A 23,607-nucleotide genomic window follows, 5' to 3' on the forward strand; every position below is an offset into this window, starting at 1 on the left:
CACTTCAATTAAACAAGGTGCAACTCAGCTGAATAATAGATGAGAGCAGCGTTCCTCTTCATTACACTGATGCTTGCACCGTTCAGCTCAAGTCCTCCGCGCAGAACTCCGCTGATACACTAATTAATCCCCACATCAACTTTTTTTTTTTTTAATGAACAGCCACTTTTGCTAATTGGAAATGTATTTCCTATAAAATAACATGTTTACACAAGTTCCACAACAATGTGTTTTGGTCCAAACCACAAATATTTTACTAAATTTAATAAGTAAGGGATAATCCACGGCTACCTCTGCGTTAAACTATTTGAATGCATGACGCAGTTAATGCACAGCCAGCAGTGACTTATACTGCTTATGCCATGGTCATTTGCCAGCATTATGTTTGGGGAGTTAAATTTGTTATTTTCATCAGCTACGACTCGTTAGATTTAGCATTCTGCCCGCTTTAAATCAGACACAGAGGTAAAGTAAGGTTACATTGATTTGATTGATATTGAATTATAACATTTATTTGGATGAATTAACCAATTGACCCTTCGCAGGGAGTTTGATTGATAGGTGATCTGACCAATCATACTTCGCCATCCGCCATTTTGTCCGACAAAGCAGTCAGGAGAGTTAGTAGATTAACATAGGAGGATTTGAACTTGAGAAGCGGAGTGTACTGACGTCTTTCCGCGGTTAAAACAACATTCCTTCTGATGTTCATTCATGTTTATTTGATGCTATAAATTAACTAGAAGGAAGAGATGATCGGTTCACGAGCAGCTTTAACTGAAGCTCTACAGCGATCTGTCACGACACATTAAAGAGACACAAAACGCTATTTATTGTTTAAATTTCTTTTAAATAATTACCAAATTTGAAAGGTGAGACTGCTTAATATCAGAAGTAAGCTGGTCTGTCTGTCAGTGTGTTGTCAGTGTCCTCTCTGCTCCGCGATGTGTTTTTCACTGCGTGAGAACATGATGTGTGTGAGAGCGGCGTAGCTTGTCGGACATAGCAACAGTAACTAAAGGGGGCGGGTCTTTGCGAACGGTCAATTGAGAGAGAGAAAGATGTGTGTGTGTGAATTACCTGAATCTGTGCAGCGTCTCTGCTAGCAATGAAGCTGTGAGTTAAATTACTTCAAAAACAACGGCATTAAAACCTCCTTACTGAGTAATATAATGTAGATATTCAGTAGTGAAGTTCATTTATTAATAAAAGTCAAAGCTCCTGTTTCTGTGTGTGCGTGCGTGAGCACGTTAATAATAGAACGGTGATTAAACTGAATGGAACTTTTATTGCACGCCTTCCAGCCAATCAGAATCCAGTATTCAGAAAGACCATGGTGTAATAAATAAATGATAGGACAATAATTCAATCAAAAATATCAAATGAAAGTAATTATATATTTAAATTACTATCAAATATGAAATATTTAATTTGTTTACCTGCGTGACATTAACCAACATCAGAGAACCATGAACATGCAAATGTGTTGTTAAATGATAAAATATGAATTTTAAATCTCAGGGGTACTTCCAAGTAAATACTTTAGTTCAAAAGAGTTTTCTGACCAAACCAACTAAAAATATCTGACTCCAACAGAACGGCACATTTCATATATATATATATATATATAATTGCTCTGTTAATTGAATTTGATCGTGGTTCATTACTACTAATTTGATTCGGTTTGACGCCAACCACAACAGTATGATACACATTTTAGTGATGCTTTGAAAGATGCATAACTGAAAAGAATGAATCACAATTTCCATTCTCAGGCTCATATTATTTAACATGCATGTTTCTTAAGGTGGCGTGTGCATGTTATTGTTATGCACAGTTGATTAATTGTGGAGTTATGTATACTGTATACTCTGTGTAATCTTTCCACGTATGTTCTGTTTTTTAGCATCCTTTTGTGAGTTCAGTGAAGACCAACCGTCCATTGAGAGAGCTGGTGGCAGAGGCCAAAGCTGAGGTGATGGAGGAGATCGAGGACAATCAAGAAGAAGGAGAAGAAGACGACCCTGCAGATGTCACGCCTGTAGGGGTCATTTCTCACTTACTGCACATCTGTGTCATACATCTCAGTTCACTCTGCGCTGATATATCATACATCTCAGTTCACTCTGTGCTGATAGAGTAGAAATAATGCACTGCTAATGGAAAAGAGCTCAGGGCGTAAAGAGACACATTTGTTTAGTGCTTTGACAACTGTTATTGCTATTACATGGAAAGTTTATTCTACGCTTCAATGCAGGTGTACCTATGAAGGGCAAAAACACTGCCGAGCAGCACAAAGTGCCGAGAACTCAATGAATTATGCAGATATGTGCTCATTTAGGTTATGTAATGCACTCTTTATATTGCTGCGGCGTGTGCAATATGTATTGTATACAGTATGCACATTTTTTATGCATAAAATACCTGGATAATACACTACATTTGCCAGCATAAGCAGTATACAACGGAGCACAGAATGCGGTATCCCACAATGCAGTGGTTCTCTTAACTTTCCTTTTTTTTTTTTTTTTTTAGTGTTGAATTAATCACAGCCACGATTTTCAACTCTTAAATCTGTCACGACTTTTTCAACAAAATTGAATTGAAGATACAAAATATCTGTTTTGATTTTAAACTTTCTGAATTTAACATGCAACATATCAAGGTCACGTGACCTCAGTTTGTAACATATCACTAACATGTATCGTTATACACATTTTGTATGTTTTTGAAAGTCTCTTCTGCTCACTAGGGCTGCATGTATTTGATTACAAATACAGTAAAAACAGTATTATTGTGCAATATTATTACAATTTAAAAAGTATTATGTTCTATTTTAGTATAGTTTAAAGTGTAATTCATTCCTGTGATCAAAGCTGAATTTTCAGCATCATTACCCCAGTCGTCAGTGTCACATGACCCTTCAGAAATCACTCTAATATGATGATTTGCTGCTCAGGAATCATTTCTTATTATCATTATCAATGTTGAAAACATTGCTTTTTGCTGCTTAACAGTTTTGTTTTTTCACTTCACCTTTTTCAGGATTCTTTGAGTAGATGAACAGCATTTACTTGCATTTATAATTTTTTTTTAATAGAAATATTTTGTGACATTATAAAGGTCTTAACTTTCACTTTAGCATCCTTGATGAATAAAAGTATTAATTTCTATCTTAAAAAAAAACTAAACATACTCCAAATGTTTGAACGGTAGCATTGTTTCCACAGAAATGTTAAGTTAAGTTTTCAACACTGATAATGATAATAAGAAATGAAGTCCAGTAGTTTTCCGTTCTGTGATGTCAATACTGCGCATGTGTTTTGACTAACAGAACATGTGTCCCCCACCCAACTTTCACATTAACGTCTCCATCTAAAGATCTATTCTCGGCTGTTGTGGTCAAATGGCACAATGGTACGAGCGTTCGAAAATAACTCCTAATACACTTCCTCTTCCGCTTCTCATCTGGCCTTCAAACATGTAAAAATGAAACAATAGACACACCATCCACATTTCTTTAGAGTTAAAAAAGCACAGGACAATTAGTCCCTCTTTTCTCTAAGGAAACAGTGGCCGGTGTATGAGTTTACTGTCCGTCTCTGGCCTGCCAACAACTTTAGTGTCTTTATTAACAGCTGATTTCTCAGTCCATTTTAGTACAGGCACTGGAGACTTTCCTTTTTATAAAACTAGCCGTAGCATTGCTGGTTTACTCTGACCTAGTCAAGTCAAGTAACCTTCATTCATACAGCGCTTTTAACAATGCAGATTATTTCAAAGCAGCTTCACAGTGATGATAGGAAATTAATGGAAGAGGGATTGTTTGGCTTTACAGCAGCTCTAGAATAAAGTTATTGTCCAGCTAAAGTCAGTTTTGATTGATTAATTTCCGTTGCAAAGATAATTAGTTATTAACTTAGGGGCCGATTACCCGACAACAGACAACTTTTAATGCTTTCTGGATGTTCATTTGCACGACAACTGTGTTTGGTGTCTCGAGAACGCAAATAGTAAACTGTGATGTTTGGCCTGCATGTACAGTAGTCAGTGGTTTATTTTGAAGAAAGAAAATATCATTATCAGGCTTTTATGTTGCATAAGCCTCATTCTGTCTGTGTTGTTTCTAGGCTCCAGTCAAAGACCCGTCAGAAACCAGTGAGACCAGTTCATATGGGGACCATGCGCACGACACGCGTCACACTGAAACGCCAATGGTGATTGAGGAGGAGCTCAGGTCCACCGAAACCCCTTTGAAAGAGCAGGAGGACAATCTCAGCGACAAGTTTCCAGAGGAAGATCATGACAAACCCGAGAGCGAAGCGTCAGGCAAGGCCTCCTGCTCCGACTCCGGGATTGAGGATGGGAAAAGCACACCCACCTCTGAGGAGGACACCAAAGCGGTCGAGAGCTCAGAACCAGAGCTTCCTTCGCTGAGGACCGCTGGACCTTCAGAGTCACCAGAACCTTCCTCAGACACCATGGAGAAGCCCTCAGCGGGATCAGAGAGACCAGAGGAAGAAGCTCACAGCGGAGAGATGCCTAACCAGCAGCCATATCCCATGCTGGACCAAACTTACCCCAAAGAGCCGGCCAACCGTGTGTCCGTGGTGAGCGACCGGTCCTCTTTGGCTGGTGAGGATCTGGAAAGTTTGCTTCCTCACACAAACGGCAGATTATCAAATCGATACTCTGATGTGGCCAGTGAAAACATGGACATCAGCCTGAACATGTCAGGTGATCTGTCGGTCAACAAGGAAATGGGCACCATCTCTTTAAGGGTAAGTCTGTGTTTAAGGGCACGTTTGTACACCGATGTACTTAAAAACTGGAACGTTTTTTTCCTTTACATTTTTTAAAAGTTTTGTGTACAGAAAACGATCCTCGTTCACGTGGATCCACGAAAGCAATTAACAACGCTGTATTCTGCCAGGCCAGTAGTTGGCGATGTCACTTTGTAAAGAAACAATACACTCTTATAGACTGAACACGTAATACGCATGACGTCACCGTTTCACAAATTCACGTTTTTGTCATTTACACAGTCGATATTGGTATCATTTTCAAAAACTTGCATTTTTAAACCTGTTTTCATACAAAAACAGCCCCCCAAAACTCCTCTGTCGTGTAAATAAATGGTTAAAACGTTTTTTTTTTTTAAGTTAGCATATCAGGCTGATATGAAAATTTGGCTGATATAGCCTATAAAAGCCGATAAATAATGTGTTATTTCCTTCAGCTGAGACACTTCAGATGCGCACTGTTCAACATGATGCTTTTTTGCTTGAAATATGATTGGAAAAAGGGAACATGTGCAGCGCAAGTCTGTCATATAAACTACATCAAATTATAAGAACATTATAATCGTGTGTTTGGGACATGGCTTTTTGGGACATGGCTTTTTGTAATCAGGCTCTCAAAAATGATATAAAAATTTGGATTTTAGATTTATTGGCCAATATATCGGTTATATATTCAAATATAAATAATTATCGGCATCAGCCAAAATGTTCATATCGGTGCATCCCTAGTTTTGATGACATACACTACTAGTTTAAAACGGTTTCATGTAAACGCCCCCTGAGTGTGTGTAATTTTTTTTTTTTTTATAAATTGTGCATATTTTCTCTCCAGTAATCTCTATTAAAACATAGTGATCTGGAAAGTTTATAATAATTTTTTTTTTGGTATGACTAATGCTGCCCACACATGATTTTAACCCTGATTTTCAAAAATTTCTCTCGGCAAGTGGAAAATCAGGGCTAAAATCATGTGTTAATGGAGATCACTGGCAAAAGCCAAAATTTGAACAAAAATCTGTGCTTGTTCGCCTGAGTGACGATTGCTGTATTCGAATGATCAAAAACGTGAGCTCTCATTTGGCGCTTTGCGAATATTAATTTTAGGCCCTGCATGCACAAACAGATACATTACACAATAAAGGAAAACATTAAAAAGCATTCTTTCCTATGCTTTAACCGATAATACCGGATAAAAGCGATAACCGATATATTTGCAGAAAAATTTAATACGAAATTTTTATGTACATTTTGAAAGCCTGATTACAAAAACAAAAGTGTCACCATTAATAGCCATGTCTCAATCACACAATTATAATGTTCTTATTATAATTTGATATGGCCTATATGTCAGACTTGCGCTGCTCATGTTGCACTGAACCGTATTTTTCTTTTCGAAGAGATTCCAATCATATTTCAAGCAATTCAAATGGTGGCCGATACATCGTGCATCCCTAAACCAAACCGTAGCAACCCTCTGTATAACCCTCAGCACTAATGACACTCGTGATCTATAACATGCTTGCTTTTACTAATACTCTCACTTCCGCTCTCGTTGCCTATGTGCTCCTCTGTTTACGGTCTCAGTGCCGGCTCCTCGGTCGGGCCGCCGTAGAACAGAGCCCTGCTTATGAGCGCTAGTGGAACGTTCTTTGGGCGGGTCGACCGTCGTACACACAGAAGCACAGTGAAGTACACACAGAAGTACACACAGAAGCACAGTGAAGTACACACAGAAGTACAGTGAAGGTACAGAGCTCAAACAAGTCGAGCCTGTCTGCAGAAACCAATCCAAACCATCCCTGAACTCTCGGAGGGATGTGTGCGCTTCTACATATATTTAAGCCATGCATCTCAACCTTTAATGCACCCCGTCAGGAAGGCTCAAGTTGCCCTTCATGACACCAAACCAGAAATGTGTTGGAGCATTGTCAGTAATATTATTAAAATAGTCATTATTATGAAGATTCTCTTTCAAAACTGAAAACGAGCAATACTCTGGTGCCTCAGAAAGCAGTTCTTATAAACGATGAACCGACTGATTTTAAAATTACAGGTTGCTTCCCGAAGTATCTTGGCCAAGCGACGGCCCTGCGGTTTGACAACCCTACAATTGAAGCTGTAGTTTATATTATATAGGTTTAAAAAAGCAAAATCTTGCAAAACAAAGGAAGTGTTTCTAGGTATCCCTGAAGCTCGCTGAAGAAGTACAAATCTGATTTATTTATATAGGGCTTTTGACAATGCAAAAAGCAGATTTGCAGAAAGTCATGTTAATGTTTATAGTATTTTAACATCTTCAGGCTTTATAATCGTATTCGGCAGATTAGAGCTAGACGATAGTGTAGTTTAGTTTCTGCAACAATACAAGTATTAGACTGATATACAGTATAGCTGATCCATTTGAGTATACTGTACGTGGATGAATATGGATAAATTATATAGCTCTCTGTAATAATATAGTTTATATTTTGCAATGATATAAACAATTTGACATTTTCTATATAGTATATATTGCTTTACGTGAGTTTACTGTATGTATGCATGCACGGAAAGTAGAGAATGAACTGCATCCAACTTTTAATATATGACCGATAATACGGTTTACATTTTTGTCATGAAAAAGATTTAGATTTATATAAGTGCTGTCTGAAAATTCAGCTTTACCATCACAGAAATAATTTACATTTTAAAATATATTAACATCGAATAATGTAATATTTCATAATATTAACCCTTTAAGTGTCATCCCCCTTTTTTTGAATAGACATGAAAATGCACATTCCGAACTTAAATGTTTGTAATTCAAGAATGCTTTGGAATATGGATGTAAGATTGGTCTTGTTTTAAAGAAGAAATTTGGCAGATTTTTGTAGAAGTGAAATAAATTAAAGTGTAACAGAAAAGAAGTTTGAGTTTATGAAAATGTAAAATTTAAAAATTTAATTATTCATATTTTATATAAAATATATTTTTTCAAAACCTGGGAGACTCTAGAACTGCACAAAACTCAAAGCCAAAAATCTGAACAAGTTGTGTTTTAAATTGTAGGTTGATATCTCAAAAAATGAGCTTTCAGTGAGATTTAGTTTGGGCGCAGTACCACACTTCTCCACTAGTGGACATTACTGCCCATATAAGGGCGCCTCCATTTCCATATGTGGTTTTTCTTTATTTCTAAAACATTTTCGGACCTTTTTTTCTAAAATAATTAAACAAATGCTATCTTTTGAACTCTTGGCATGAAAACAAACCATTTTTTCATGATTTTTCATGTTCATCACTATTTCAAAATAAAGGTCTGAACATGCCTTAGGAGTATCAAAATATTATTGTTGCAAATTGATAAATTACAGCTCCTCTGTAATTTATTTTGAAAATCAGTCACCAAATATGAAAACTAGAGATTGTAAGCTTTCAAATGATATATAGTTTGTCAATATCAGTTTAGGTTTAGTATAGGATATTACTATTTTAAATATGTAATGAATTTGGCCCCACTGGTGGTGTATTTACTGTATTTTGATCAATAGCATCCCTAGTATGCGGTTGATTACAAAATTATAATATTACAAAATTATAATATGAAAGTTATGTCCCATCAAAAAGACACAGTTTGAGCTGTAAAGTTGTCTATATCATCTAGGCACAGGAGTTAAACATGATAGACTGTCATCGTGAGTGTCTCTGCAATCGCCATTTCTGGTGTTGAATCCGGAACATTACGTTAAATGAAGTCATTCATTTGTTGCATATTTCAAACTGCACGTCTGTGAAGCTCATATTTTCCATCCACTTCTCCCGAACGCTCTTTGTCTCGGCTCCATTCAGTATTGTGCATCGGTCACTGCGAGGATTGTTGGGTCGGCCGGCGCTGGCGTTCTGTTCTTTGTGACTCCAGAGAACAGCTTTCCTCATGTGTGCCGGTTCTCCAGTACGATTCAGAAGTTTAACTCTCTCCTGTCCTTTAGTTTTGATGCTGCACGATTATAATGGTTCAACAATGATTTCAGCAAACATCTGTGCACAGTATCGAGAGCCGTGGCTTTATCGCACCGCATGGGCAAGATTTGCACATGTCAAACTGCAGGCTTGGACTCGCTACAGTCTCACTGTCGAGTGTACGGCGTAGAGACGACAGAGGATGTCGTGGCCGACAGAGGATGTGACTGTTTGCTCAGCTGGGTTAACACAGACACGGGTCTTTGTGTTGTTTGCTGAAAAGTGACGGCATTTATATGACAAGATCCAATAAAATACGATTGCAACAGTGTCTAAATTAATTAAATGAATTCAGTGGCACTGAAACTACTAAGCGTCCAGGTCTTTGCTTTTATGTTAGTTAGTTTGTATTCCAACAAATACTATTTTATTTAAATGATCAGTTTAAATAATATGTTATGTATTAATTTCTCTCATTACAGTAATGACTGACTTATTTAGGTTGTGCCTAATTAAATTTCCATGAAAAGCATGGCACAACGTACAGGTTTTGTGAGATTCACCCTCACACGTTCATGAGCTGCTGACACAGAACTGGCTTTACAGGATAACACAAATCTCACTGCTTCCTGTTCACGCCCTCCGTCTCCGTCCGTCTCCGTTTCTCATTTCTCCAGTCCACTCGTTCCTTATGCTTCTGGCTCTATCAGTCCTAGTTCCTTCATGTTGCATGTCTTCTTCTTTTTTTAAAATCTCCCATCCACAGTTCCCTTAAATCTCGCTACCACACCCATCACATTTTCTGTTTCTTAGTTTCTCTCATTGACATCATTTTTTTTTTTTTACAGGACTCCAAGAAGACGCTCAAACGCACGCGTAAGTTCTTGGTTGATGGTGTGGAGGTGAGCGTCACCACCTCCAAAATCATCTCTGACGATGAGAAGAAAGACGAGGAAATGAGGTTCCTCAGGCAAGTCCACGCTGTCACTCGCTTTAATCAAGCTCTTTAAAAAAAATATTGTCATCAATTACGTTCATCTTCGGGAACACAAATGAAGATATGATAGATGAAATCTGAGAGATTTATGTCCCTCCATTGACAGTCCACGCAACTACTACTTTGTCGCTTCAAAAAAGTTCATAAAGAGATTGTAAAACTAATCCAGATGAACTAAATCGATCTGTTTTGTTTAAATTTTCTGAAGACACAATCGCTTTATATGACGAACAGATTGAATTTAGGCTTTTATTCAAATATTGATCAGCGAGCATAAACAAAAGCTTAACCGTACTTGCTTGACACGCGAGAATTAACCTCATTGGTTCTTGCTGAAGCTTCCATTTACCATATGTGAGCATTGATGAATGTTTATATGTGAATAAAAGTGAAAGTGGTAGTTATGTGTACTGTCAATGGAGAGACTGAAAGATCGATTTCATCATAAAGATCTTCATTTGTGTTTCAAAGATGAACTAAAGTCTTCCAGGTTTGGAACAGCATGAGGGCGAGTAAATGATGACAGAATGATGAACTAACCGTTTAAGAGGAGAAAAGTTTTCTACTTGATCTTGCATCTCGGCTGAGTAAACAGACTATTTTAGGTCTCAGGTCCAAGACCTTGTCCTTCCCGCCCGGGACATTAATACACAAGGGGAACTTTGTGTACAGCCAGAGGAAGTGGACCGCTTTTAAAGGGCAAAACAAGAGCTCGAATCTCCCTTCACCAGATCCATCATCTGAATTCATCTCGTGAACCTTTCTATCCAGCCTTTTCTCTTGAAGCGCCTCAGCTGCTGCTGGCAGATTAAATACCGCGTGTTTCCCACCACACACACACACACACACGCACGCACGCACAATCGCACACACACACACGCACACACACACGCATAATCACACACGCACGCACAATCACGCACGCACACACACACGCACACGCGCATAATCACACACGCACGCACAATCACGCACGCACACACACACACACACACACACACACACACGCGCACACACACACACACACACACACACTGCCCCTATCCCTAAACCTGCCCCACACACACGCATAATCACATGCGCACACACACGCACGCACACACACACACACGCACGCTATATAGTTTGTTGTGCTATACTTGTGAGGACTCTCCATAGGCGTTATGGTTTTTATACTGTACAAACTGTATATTCTCTCCCCTTACACTGCCCCTATCCCTAAACCTGCCCACACACTCACACTCACACACACACACACACACACACACACCTTACACTGCCCCTATCCCTAAACCTGCCCACACACTCACACTCACACACACTTATGTTTTTTAAGCTATTTGAATTATGAGGACTCATGAAATGTCCTAATAAACTACTTTAAGTTGTAATACCAGTGTAATACACGTCATTATACACATTTGTGTCTTCATAAATCACATAAACAAGAACACACACACACACACACACACACACACACACATACACACACACACACACACACACACACACACACACACACTGCTCTCTGTCTGCACCCACAAACAATGCCACTTCTGCCATCTAGTGGTGTGATAGTGTCCTTGCATGAGACACACAGAGCACAGCTTCACTTCAGTCTCACAACTAACATGTCCAGGTCATATTTTCCCCCAAACTCAATCTTCTTAATAATAGACTTCGTTTTCCTTAAGCAAAATGCAATGCATTTCTTTCTTTTGGTTTCGTGATGAACTATGACTGGGACATGTTTTTGACAGGCTTGAGATCTACCCCCACATAAAATATCTTTGTGGAACATTCCTCTGGTCTTTGGCTGTCAGTGAAGTCATGCAATGAATGAGGTGTGGGGGGGGGTGTCTTTCCCATGAGTCCTCTGCAGTGCTCTCTGTGGGTCGTGACTGTGGAAGAACAGACGATTGCTGCATTCTAGACATTCTTTGGTTGGCGGGATACTTCACATTTTCAGCTTAAAGGGATAGTCCACCCAAAAATGAAAATTGCGTCATCGTTTACATATGTTGTTCCCCTTCTTCTGCTGAACACACAAAAGATGTTTTGAAGAATGTTTGAGCCATACACAGTAGTCAACATTTGAAGTGGATCAAAAAAGTTAATCAAAGTTGTCCTAAGACAAGAACGGGTATTGTTCAAAATTCATGTATAATTTTGATGAAAGGTTTTGATCCACTTCAAATGTTGACTACTGTAGTTTTGGTGCTCATTGACTTAAGCTCATAACTGAGATTTATGAATATCATCTTTTTTATGTGAAGTTGGGGTTGGATTGCTCATATGTATTGTGATTGGTCCACACAGGCGCCAGGAGCTGCGGGATCTTCGTCTCCTGCAGAAAGAGCAGCATCGTGCTCAGGTCGTGCTCAACCTGAAGCTGAAAGACCAGCGGGAACTGATGACGCGCAGATTCGACCAGGAGATGAACGTAAGAGTCACACATCTCCAGCTAAACACACTGCATGATGTGCAAAAAATGTACTATATATAATATTAGGCTTGCTACGATAGTCGGTGTTCAGTCACAACACCGCAAAAAAAAAGAAAAAAAAGTTTAAAGCGTTAAAAATATTTAACGCAATTGACTAGCGTTGTATGATCACGCTCTTATTAATGTGAATGCGTTTAAACCGTTCAAGCGCGACAAGACTAAAGAGGCCGCGCTGTAAGTCCTGCCTACACACACACACACACACACGACCCACAGAAAAGACGCGTATCGAGTTCTCTTTCGGGCTTGAACAAACCATAACACACAAATTATGGCAAAATGTCGAGTGTCGATTAAACACTCGATTAAACACTCGATTAACCGGTGGGAGAATATTATCACCGTCACATCTCTAATATATATATATATAAACTATATGTTACCAAACTTACCCTTGTTGGTTAATCACAGTACAATAAAGGGTTAGTTCACCCATAAATGTAAACTCTGTCAGTAATTACTCTCCCTCATGTTGTTCCCCGTAAGACTGTCGTTCATCTTCAGAACACAAATGAAGATATTAGTGATTAAATCTGAGAGCTCTCACTCATCCATAGGCTTCTGTTGTAATTGAAGCTTGAAAAAAATTAAGTTGAATTAAGTTATTTTAGTTTTTTTTAGTTTTTTTGCACACAAAAAGTATTCTCGTCCCTTGATAAACTTAAGGTTGAGCCGCTGTAGTCACTTGGACTATTTTAAACATTGTCTTTACTAACTTTCTGGGCCGGCAAGTTTCAATTACAACAGAAGCCTATGGAGGAGTGAGACAGCGCTCAGATTTAATCACAAATATCTTCATTTGTGTTCTGAAGATGAACGACAGTCTTACGGGAAACAACATGAGGGAGAGGAATTACTGACAGAGTTTACATTTATGGGTGAACTAACCCTTTAAAGGCCAGATTTACTAACAGTTTGCTCCAGCGCAAAGCCTCTTTTGGCATTAAAAAACTACTGTCAGGATTTACTAAAGACACGCAGTGAGACATTATTGCTGACTTTATTGCATATGCATTTGTATGAGTTTCTATTTTAGACACAACATTTATGTGAAGAGAGTATTTAAATGAATCACGCAAGTCACTAGTCACTTTGCACTAGTCCATTTACTGCTATTTGCGCCATTATTTACAGCCCAAAAAAAGCTGGTCTTACACCAGACGCTACTTTGCGCTGCTCTTGTAGATTGCGCTGGTCATTATGGAAATGATCCGGCTGTGTCTGTGTTCTTACATTTCTGCGTCTTCAGTAGATCATGTGCAGAACTTTACACTCGGCGCTATTATTGGATTATAGCGCTCACGCTTATTAGCCTTGTTTAGTAAATCTGGCCCTTAGACTTTTTGTTTTGTTTATCAAAATGTTTCTGAAATGTTATGTTTAAATATGCAAATGAAGCATTATCTAATGAATGATCTAATCTAGAGCATCTCTCTCGTACTGTTTGACGTGACAGACTAGTTGTCCAGTCCGGTTCCATTCACTGCTGGTTTTCCAAGAATGTCCTGGAAATGTACGGGTGTGAGATCGGTCCGAGAATGTGTTTGTCACTCCCAGAAATTACTGAACTGTGTGTGACTGTGAACGTAAGCGTATTAAAGACTCAAATACAGGACTGACAAGCGTGCTCTGCTGTGTGTGAACGTGGCGATCAAGATCTGACTTTCTGGCTCAGTCCAGGAGAAAACGGCTCGTTTTGAGGAAGCAGGCTTTACAAATGTGCACTGTTGAAATCCACTGACGCAGAATTAGATAAAGTATAATAAAATATACTTATTTTCTTTCCATTGGTCTCACAGAAGACATGTTATGGAAGCACAATCGCCCAAAATCTCTCAATTGACACTGCTTTTGCTCAGTGTCCTGCTTGACCAGTATATTTCTGGCTGAGGAGAAACTCTATAGTAACTCCCATAATATCACACACTTTATGTGGTTCAAATGTTTAGAAATATTGCTGATGTGCTGGTGTGTGGCTGTGCTCACAGGCCAAGAAGAAGTACTTTGACACCGAGCTGGAGACCCTGGAGAAGCAGCAGAAGCAGACCATCGAGAAGATGGAGTTGGACCACACCACGCGCCTGCGGGACGAGGGCAAACGCATCCGTGCGGAACAAGAGAAAGCCCACAGCAAGTTCCTGGACCAGATGAAGCACAAGAAGAAAGAGGCGAGTCGGCTACACCTCACACATACAAATATAGATTCATAATACAGGTGAAACTCCCAAAATTAGTTCATTTATTTCAGTAATTCAACTTAAAAGGTGAAACTAATATATTATATAGACTCATTACATGCAAAGTGAGATATTTCAAGCCTTTATTTGTTACAATTGTGATGATTATGGCTTACAGCTTATTAAACCTTTTCACAATATTCTAATTTAGAATTTGGGGTTTTCATAAGCTGTAAGCCATAATCATCAAAATTATAACAAATAAAGGCTTGAAATATCTCACTTTGCATGTAATGAGTCTATATAATATATTAGTTTCACCTTTTAAGTTGAATTACTGAAATAAATGAACTTTTGCACCATATTCACATTTTTCCAGTTTCACATGTATACTTTTTCTGGCCCCAAAGAGTACATTCAATGTCAATGATTCCCCAAACTACTTTTGTTGCACAAAACTGTTCATATCAAATTAATGTTATTGGTAATGAACTAAATATCCATTATAATTATGAATTAGTATGTTTTGAATGTGTAAATAATATTTTTTAATCTAATAATCTAATTAGATTTTAATCTAATAAATGTTTTTGTGTGTTTATTGAAACCTGGCTTCATTGTAAATCTCGGTAATCAAATAACTTTTTTTTATTTTGCTGATGATAATGACAACAAGATGATTATTTTTTTAATGGTGGCGCTGAAATTGACCAGAATATTAAATATGAAACTGCAAGATGTTATACATGTATCAATACGCTGAACGTTTTCTGAAGACGAGTAAACCTCTAATAATAATATGGTTGATTTTTAATGCAGTTTGAGGTTTGAATGGACTAAAATAAATGATTAGATGATTAAATATTAAGTCGCTAACATCTCACATAATGTTCTATTATTTACAATATAAACTAGTGCAAAAGTTAGCATTATCATACGTGTCTGAAAGATTGAAATCTGTTCGGTATAACATGAAATGATAAAGCATTCAAACTGACATTTTATTTCAGATGTTACTTCTGATCAGAGTCATTGCAATTATCTAATGATTATGTCATGTGACCATACAGTACGCTATGGGGCCGTTGTAGATAACATGTAGATTTGTGTTCAGTTTTCCAGTTTGAAATCAAACACTTTTATCTTCATTTCGTCTCAGGTCAAACAAGAAGTGGAGAAACTGCCCAGGAGTCTGAGGAAAGACAGCTTGAAGGTCAAAATGAACAGCTTTCTGGAGCTGAAATCAAACGAGGTTTGTTTGAGACGTAGGGCCCTATATACACACACGATCTGAGACGTAGGGCCCTATATACACACACGATCTGAGACGTAGGGCCCTATATACACACACGATCTGAGACGTAGGGCCCTATATACACACACGATCTGAGACGTAGGGCCCTATATACACACACGATCTGAGACGTAGGGCCCTATATACACACACGATCTGAGACGTAGGGCCCTATATACACACACGATCTGAGACGTAGGGCCCTATATACACACACAATCTGAGACGTAGGGCCCTATATACACACACAATCTGAGACGTAGGGCCCTATATACACACACAATCTGAGACGTAGGGCCCTATATACACACACAATCTGAGACGTAGGGCCCTATATACACACACAATCTGAGACGTAGGGCCCTATATACACACACAATCTGAGACGTAGGGCCCTATATACACACACGATCTGAGACGTAGGGCCCTATATACACACACGATCTGAAACGCAAGTATCAAACGCAAAATACAAGTAACTTTGTGGGCGGATCCCGGCGCTGTTGCTATTATACCGGCGGGATAAACGACTCTTGCCCCCGACGCAAATCTAAAATGTGTTGGTCTGAAGTAGCTTCATTATTCATAGGTGTGGTTTGGGCGTAATGTGAAATAAACCAATCAGAGCGTCCTCTCACATTCCCTTTAAGAGCCGGCGCGCTTGTTCCACGGCGGATCGCTATTATAACGGCGGGTTTGCCAGCGCACGCCAGGAGCGGTTCACAGCCGAGGAGACCGACGTTCTCGTCAGCGCCGTAAAACACAGAGAAGTGACATTGGGGATGATGGGAGAAACCACCCAAATTAGCTTCGGTTAAACAGGCGTATAATAATTTGGGTAATTGTGTAATCTAGATTTATGCCTATTTTTTCCACATCTTCATGGACACAACAATGATTTCCCTCGTGTGTTCATATTTTTCCTTGTAATAATGTATGATTTGCAAAAATGAAAACTGCTGCGTCTGTTTATATTAGAGAATCAAAGTGTGTGTGTGTTGTTAACACACTACATTATGGCCAAGCACGCGCCCTTAAAATACCAGATGACTAACGCGCCAGCGCCGCTGTCTTTAGACTAGGTTTTTCCTGGTCAGTGGCGGAGTTGTTTTCTAAAACTGGAAAATATCACCAGGGAACGTTTGCGCCGGAACACGCTCCTCTTTGCACTGAACCGCCCCCGCGAGCGCAAGTTCATTCCCTAATTTACCGACGTGCGTCTGTGGAGGGAAAAGTCCGCTGTGCGCGGGTGCAAAAAAGGATTGATACATGCGCCGGTGTTCAAAGTCAATTGCGCTGGGTGCAAGATAGAGCCCGTAATGTTAACCGTTTATCATAGACAGAATCACAGAATCATCCATTTCAATGCCTGATTCAAATAGTAGGAAATGACTAATGAAAATATGTGACCCTGGACCACAAACCCAGTCTGGAGTCGCACGGGTATATCTGTGGCAATAGCCAACTATACATGTATGGGTCAAAATTATAGATTTTTATTTTATGCTTAAAAGTAAAGTAAAGATCAAGATTAAGTAAAGATCATGTTCCATGAAGATATTTTGTAAATTTCCTACCGTAAATATATAAAACATGTATTTTTGTGAGTGAATGCAGCACAATCGTGAACATAAATGCACAACTTTAAAGGAGATTTTCTCAATGTTTCGATTTTTTTGCTCCCTCAGATTCCAGATTTTCAATAGTTGTATCTCGACCAAATATTGTCCAATCCTAACAAACCACACATCAATGGAAAGATTATTTATTCAGCTTTCATATGATTTATAAATCTCAATTTCAGAAAATTGACCCATGTGACTGGTTTTGTGGTCCAGGGTCACATATTATGTTTCATGAAGTCTCTACTGGTCTTGAGAAGTGCTCTTCAAAACCACAACTGTGTTTCTCCATGATCTCGAAATCTCTCAGCAGAACATTATTACAGGAAAGCGCATCATTGCATCTGTGTGTCAAAAACACGTGCGTTTGACTCTTTCTGGCTCTTTGTGCAGGAAGAGAAGTTCGTTGCAGATCAGAAGGATCATCTTGACTCGACTCTGAAGAGCATCATTGCTGAGAACAAGCGGGAGATCTCCGAGACGGAGCGCCAGTGCCTCCTCAAGAAGCAGGCTCTGCTCAGAGGTATAGATGAAGAGCTTTAGGAAACTCGAGTGACGTCCATGTTGAAGCTTTATAACCCGAGCGCTCTCTTCATCCGTCAGATCGAGAGTCCACTCTTTGGGACATGGAAGAGAAGAACTTGCATGAGAGACACCAGCTCCTCAAACAGCAGCTGAAGGACCAGTACTTCATGCAGAGACACCAGCTCCTCAAGAAGCACGAGAAGGTGTGTGTGTGTGTGTGTGTGTGTGTGTGTGTGTGTGTGTGTGTGTGTGTGTGTGTGTGTGTGTGTGTGAGAGAAAGTGTGTGTGTAAGTGTGTGTGAGAGAAAGTGTGTGTGTGTGTGAGAGAAAGTGTGTGTGTGTGTGTGTGTGAGAGAAAGTGTGTGTGTGTGTGTGTGTGTGTGTGAGAGAGAAAGTGTGTATGTGTGTGTGTGAGAGAAAGTGTGTGTGTGTGTGTGTGAGAGAAAGTGTGTGTGTGTGTGTGTGTGTGTGAGAGAGAAAGTGTGTGTGTGTGTGAGAGAGAGAAAGTGTGTGTGTGTGTAAGAGAAAGTGTGTGTGTGTGTGTGTGTGTGAGAGAAAGTGTGTGTGTGTGTGTGTGTGTGAGAGAGAAAGTGTGTGTGTGTGTGTGTGTGTGTGTGAGAGAAAGTGTGTGTGTGTGTGTGTGTGTGTGTGTGTGTGTGTGAGAGAGAAAGTGTGTGTATGTGTGTGTGTGAGATAAAGTGTGTGTGTGAGAGAAAGTGTGTGTGTGTGTGTGTGTGTGTGAGAGAAAGTGTGTGTGTGTGTGTGTGTGTGTGTGTGTGTGTGTGTGTGTGTGAGAGAAAGTGTGTGTGTGTGTGTGTGTGTGTGTGTGTGTGTGTGTGTGTGTGAGAGAAAGTGTGTGTGTGTGTGTGTGTGTGTGTGTGTGTGTGTGTGTGTGTGTGTGAGAGAAAGTGTGTGTGTGTGTGTGTGAGAGAAAGTGTGTGTGTGTGTGTGTGTGTGTGTGAGAGAGAAAGTGTGTGTGTGTGTATGTGTGTGTGAGAGATAGTGTGTGTGTTAGAGAAAGTGTGTGTGTGTGTGTGAGAGAAAGTGTGTGTGTGTGTGTGTGTGTGTGTGTGTGTGTGTGTGTGTGTGTGTGTGTGTGTGTGTGTGTGTGTGTGTGTGTGTGTGTGTGAGAGAAAGTGTGTGTGTGAGAGAGAAAGTGTGTGTGTGTGTATGTGTGTGTGTGAGATAAAGTGTGTGTGTGAGAGAAAGTGTGTGTGTGTGTGTGTGTGTGTGTGTGTGTGTGTGTGTGTGTGTGTGTGAGAGAAAGTGTGTGTGTGTGTGAGAGAAAGTGTGTGTGTGTGTGAGAGAAAGTGTGTGTGTGGCTGCAGTGTGACAGACATTTGCATGTGTGTGGACTGTTGAAATGTAATGGGAGTAGTATAGTTTTAGGGTTCCCATAGTCATAGAAAACCTGGAAATATCAGGAAATTAAAAAATTGTGTTGTCTAGGCCCGATTTTTAAAAAAAAAAAATTATTTAAACTGAAGATAATTCAAAGCTAATTCAGAATATTAATAAAACTATAATAGTATACAGAATAAATAATATATACTATAGCTGAGATACTACTTGCTGGAAATAAATAAATGCTAAAACCAAGTTGAGTTTGTTCACGCATCAGTCTGAGATATTCATGATGAGCAAACATGCCGGAATTATAATGATTTAAAACAAATCCTTCTCAGTCGTTACAAGTACCAGAAAAAACATGCTTTTTGTTTGGTCAGAAAGCATTTATAACATGTTCATGTTGTGGAAGCTTGTGTCTGCCATAGAAGAAAAACGTTTTAAAAAATGGTATCACTATTGCGAGATATAAAATATGAATTTTGAGGGGAAAAATGTCAGAATTGTGAGATATACACACAATTTTTAACTCGCAATTCTGACTTTTTCTTGTAATTTCAAGTTTATAACTGCAACTATGAGAGAAAAATTTGATAATTATGAGAAAAATTATGTGATAAAAAGTCGCCATTACCTTTTTTTTTATTCTGTGGCAGAAACAATCTTTCAAACCATGTCGTTCTCTCATTAGAACCTGTATTTAACCAGGAGAGAAGATTAGTATGTGTTTTAAACAGTGATGCGGACTTTAGCCTGGCGTTTGATTCAGTGTAAGTGTTGAGCGTGTGTGTGTGAAGCGTGTACTGTGTGTTCTCTGACACGGACCGTGTGTGTGTTGCCTCAGGAACAGGAACAGATGCAGTGCTATAACCAGCGCATGGTGGAGCTCCTCAAAGCTCGACAGCAACAGGAGAAGAACAGACTCCCCAAGATCCAGCGCAGCGAGGGCAAGACACGCATGGTGATGTTCAAGAAGAGCCTGAAGATCAACTCCACCGGCAACTCAGCGGAGGACCGAGAGAAGATCAAGCAGGTGTGTGTGTGTGTGTGTGTGTGTGTGTGTGTGTGTGTGTGTGTGTGTGTGTGTGTGTGTGTGTGTGTGTGTGTGTGTGTGTGTGTGTGTGTGTGTGTGTGTGTGTGTGTGTGTGTGTGTGTGTGTGTGTGTGTGTGTGTGTGTGTGTGTGTGTGTGTGTGTGTGTGTGTGTGTGTGTGTGTGTGTGTGTGTGTGTGTGTGTGTGTGTGTGTGTGTGTGTGTGTGTGTGTGTGTGTGTGTGTGTGTGTGTGTGTGTGTGTGTGTGTGTGTGTGTGTGTGTGTGTGTGTGTGTGTGTGTGTGTGTGTGTGTGTGTGTGTGTGTGTGTGTGTGTGTGTGTGTGTGTGTGTGTGTGTGTGTGTGTGTGTGTGTGTGTGTGTGTGTGTGTGTGTGTGTGTGTGTGTGTGTGTGTGTGTGTGTGTGTGTGTGTGTGTGTGTGTGTGTGTGTGTGTGTGTGTGTGTGTGTGTGTGTGTGTGTGTGTGTGTGTGTGGAGGACCGAGAGAAGATCAACTCCACCGGCAACTCAGCGGAGGACCGAGAGAAGATCAAGCAGGTGTGTGTGTGTGTGTGTGTGGAGGACCGAGAGAAGATCAACTCCACCGGCAACTCAGCGGAGGACCGAGAGAAGATCAAGCAGGTGTGTGTGTGTGTGTGTGTGGAGGACCGAGAGAAGATCAAGCAGGTGTGTGTGTGTGGAGGACCGAGAGAAGATCAAGCAGGTGTGTGTGTGTGTGTGTGTGGAGGACCGAGAGAAGATCAAGCAGGTGTGTGTGTGTGGAGGACCGAGAGAAGATCAACTCCACCGGCAACTCAGCGGAGGACCGAGAGATGATCAAGCAGGTGTGTGTGTGTGTGTGTGGAGGACCGAGAGAAGATCAAGCAGGTGTGTGTGTGTGTGTGTGTGTGGAGGACCGAGAGAAGATCAACTCCACCGGCAACTCAGCGGAGGACCGAGAGAAGATCAAGCAGGTGTGTGTGGAGGACCGAGAGAAGATCAAGCAGGTGTGTGTGTGTGTGTGTGTGTGTGTGGAGGACCGAGAGAAGATCAACTCCACCGGCAACTCAGCGGAGGACCGAGAGAAGATCAAGCAGGTGTGTGTGTGTGTGTGTGTGTGGAGGACCGAGAGAAGATCAAGCAGGTGTGTGTGTGTGTGTGTGCTCCTCTCTGAGACGTCTCTCTCGGCCCGTGTGTGTCCTCCTCTCTGAGACTGTGTGTGTGTCCTCCTCTCTGAGACTGTGTGTGTGTGTGTCCTCCTCTCTGAGACTGTGTGTGTGTGTGCTCCTCTCTGAGACGTCTCTCTCGGCCCGTGTGTGTGTGTCCTCCTCTCTGAGACTGTGTGTGTGTGTGTCCTCCTCTCTGAGACTCTGTGTGTGTGTGTGTCCTCTCTGAGATTCTCTCTCTCTCTTGTCTTCAGTTCACGAGGGAGGAGGAGAAGAGGCAGAAGGCCGAGCGACTGCACCAGCAGCAGAAACATGATAACCAGATGAGAGAGATGATGAGCCAGTGTGAGGGGAACAGCCGAGAGCTCCAGCAGCTGCAGGTCACACACACAATCCTGACGCTTTTCTTAAGCCCGTTCACATAGTGCTGGGCGGTATACCGGCTCTAGGGCTGAACGATACATCGAATTTTCATCGTCATCGCGATATGAACTCCCGCGATGAACACATCGCAACAGACAGCCTGACACGATGAATAATGCCTGGTTCAAATTAGCACTAATTTACACGTTTTTGACTCCTAAAATCTTGTCGTGGACAAGAAACATGTCAGACAACACGTTGCTTTCCGACCAGTCATCGCGTGCCGTCACACACACACATTCACTCGCAAACAGTCACTCGCACGCACAGACACACAAACACACACACTCACTGTCCCTCGCTCACTCGCTCACTCACTCACGCACGCACACACACGCTCACACTTTCACTGGCGCACACACACACACACACACACTCACTGTTGCACTCACTCACGTCTCGCCTCGCTCACATATTCAACCCGTCGTGGAGGACCGTTAAAGAATTAAACATGCTATAGTCTTTCTGTCGTGAGGCATCGCAGACGCGACGTAGGTTGTCGCCCACTATGACACACTATACGATGACACGATCGAATCTTGCGTCCCGACGCCCGTTGTTATTACGAATCTCCACGACACCCATACGCCAAACAGATCGTGCCAAAATCGTGTATTCTGAACCAGGCAGGTAATAAACCTTTGACCTATCACGCAAAAAACCTATTAAAGCACTAAGACATGGGAACAGTATAGTTAACAATCACATTTATCGCAAGTCATATCGTCATCGCAATATTAAACAATATTATCGCACATCGCAGCTTTTTCTCATATCGTGCAGCCCTAACCGGCTCATACCGATACCGCCGTTCATTTTTGTTATGATATTAATTTTTTATATACCGCAATACCGGTGTATGTCTCTTAAACAGCGTTGGGAACAAGACACAGTTTGAGAGGGTCTATTCACTGTTGCACTGGTGATGTGTGTGCGTGTGTGTGCGTGTGTGTGCGTGTGTGTGCGTGCGTGTGTGTGTGTGTGTGTGTGTTACTGTAATGGTGAAGATGGAGAGGTTAAACTATAATTGATAGCTGTCAAATTATCTCAATATCAACACTGCCCGCCACAAATAGATTTCCCAGAAGGCTTTGCCATCGCTGAATAAACATGAGCACTGCACGTTTCAAAGTCAAAACGCGGCGCGGGTGTTTTTATATGAAAGTGTTTTTGAAGGGAACTGACGGTCTTTAGAAAAGTTTCGATGTGTTTTTAATTTAATCTTTCCTGATAAAGCAGCGTTTATGAGCGCCGCCTGCTGGACCTCTTTATGAACAGCATCATTTTGTGCAAACCTGTATTATTAATACTAGTGTGGATGTTTCTATAATATTCACTCCTGACAGTAAAATAGGGCATTCTGAGTCAATCTACTGCAGTATCTCCTCTCTCAATCTGTAGAAAAGTGGTTAACACACAGTCATGCTTGAAAAAATAATAATACTGTCATATACTGTGAGTGAAACCAGTATGATTTTTAAAATACCGTGAATGTTTGGTCACACCGCCCAGCTCTACGTTCACACTTATCTTTAAAGGAAAAGATCGTTTGATACATGTCTGAGTGTTTTTTGTTTCAACCCCAACATTATCCGACACACTCTTTTTGTGTGTGTGTGTGTGTGTTCTGCAGAAGATAAACTATGAATTAACTATAAACCAAGTTTGTAAAAGTATTTTGTCACTGTATACTTCTAGTATTACCGGACATTGTTGTGTTCATCGCGTCTCTCTGAAAACTCGATGATGTTTTTGTGCTGATAGTGGTTTTGTTTCTCATCGT

General features: G+C 40.5%; 1 protein-coding gene across 1 annotated transcript in view; it reads left to right on the forward strand.

Annotated features, from left to right (window-relative positions):
• The window catches only part of stk10 (serine/threonine kinase 10), a 71,581-nt gene that overhangs the window by 42,919 nt on the left and 5,055 nt on the right, over positions 1 to 23,607 (forward strand). The window contains exons 8-17 of the mRNA XM_079585096.1: positions 1,907 to 2,041; positions 4,131 to 4,781; positions 9,590 to 9,711; positions 12,058 to 12,181; positions 14,233 to 14,412; positions 15,581 to 15,673; positions 17,731 to 17,860; positions 17,941 to 18,065; positions 20,053 to 20,241; positions 21,656 to 21,781. Of these exons, the coding sequence (XP_079441222.1) occupies positions 1,907 to 2,041; positions 4,131 to 4,781; positions 9,590 to 9,711; positions 12,058 to 12,181; positions 14,233 to 14,412; positions 15,581 to 15,673; positions 17,731 to 17,860; positions 17,941 to 18,065; positions 20,053 to 20,241; positions 21,656 to 21,781 (1,875 nt within the window). The remainder of the gene's footprint in view (positions 1 to 1,906; positions 2,042 to 4,130; positions 4,782 to 9,589; positions 9,712 to 12,057; positions 12,182 to 14,232; positions 14,413 to 15,580; positions 15,674 to 17,730; positions 17,861 to 17,940; positions 18,066 to 20,052; positions 20,242 to 21,655; positions 21,782 to 23,607) is intronic.

The sequence above is a fragment of the Phoxinus phoxinus genome (genome assembly GCF_949152265.1).
Source record: "Phoxinus phoxinus genome assembly, chromosome: 17".
In the NCBI taxonomy this organism is placed as follows: Eukaryota; Metazoa; Chordata; class Actinopteri; order Cypriniformes; family Leuciscidae; genus Phoxinus; species Phoxinus phoxinus.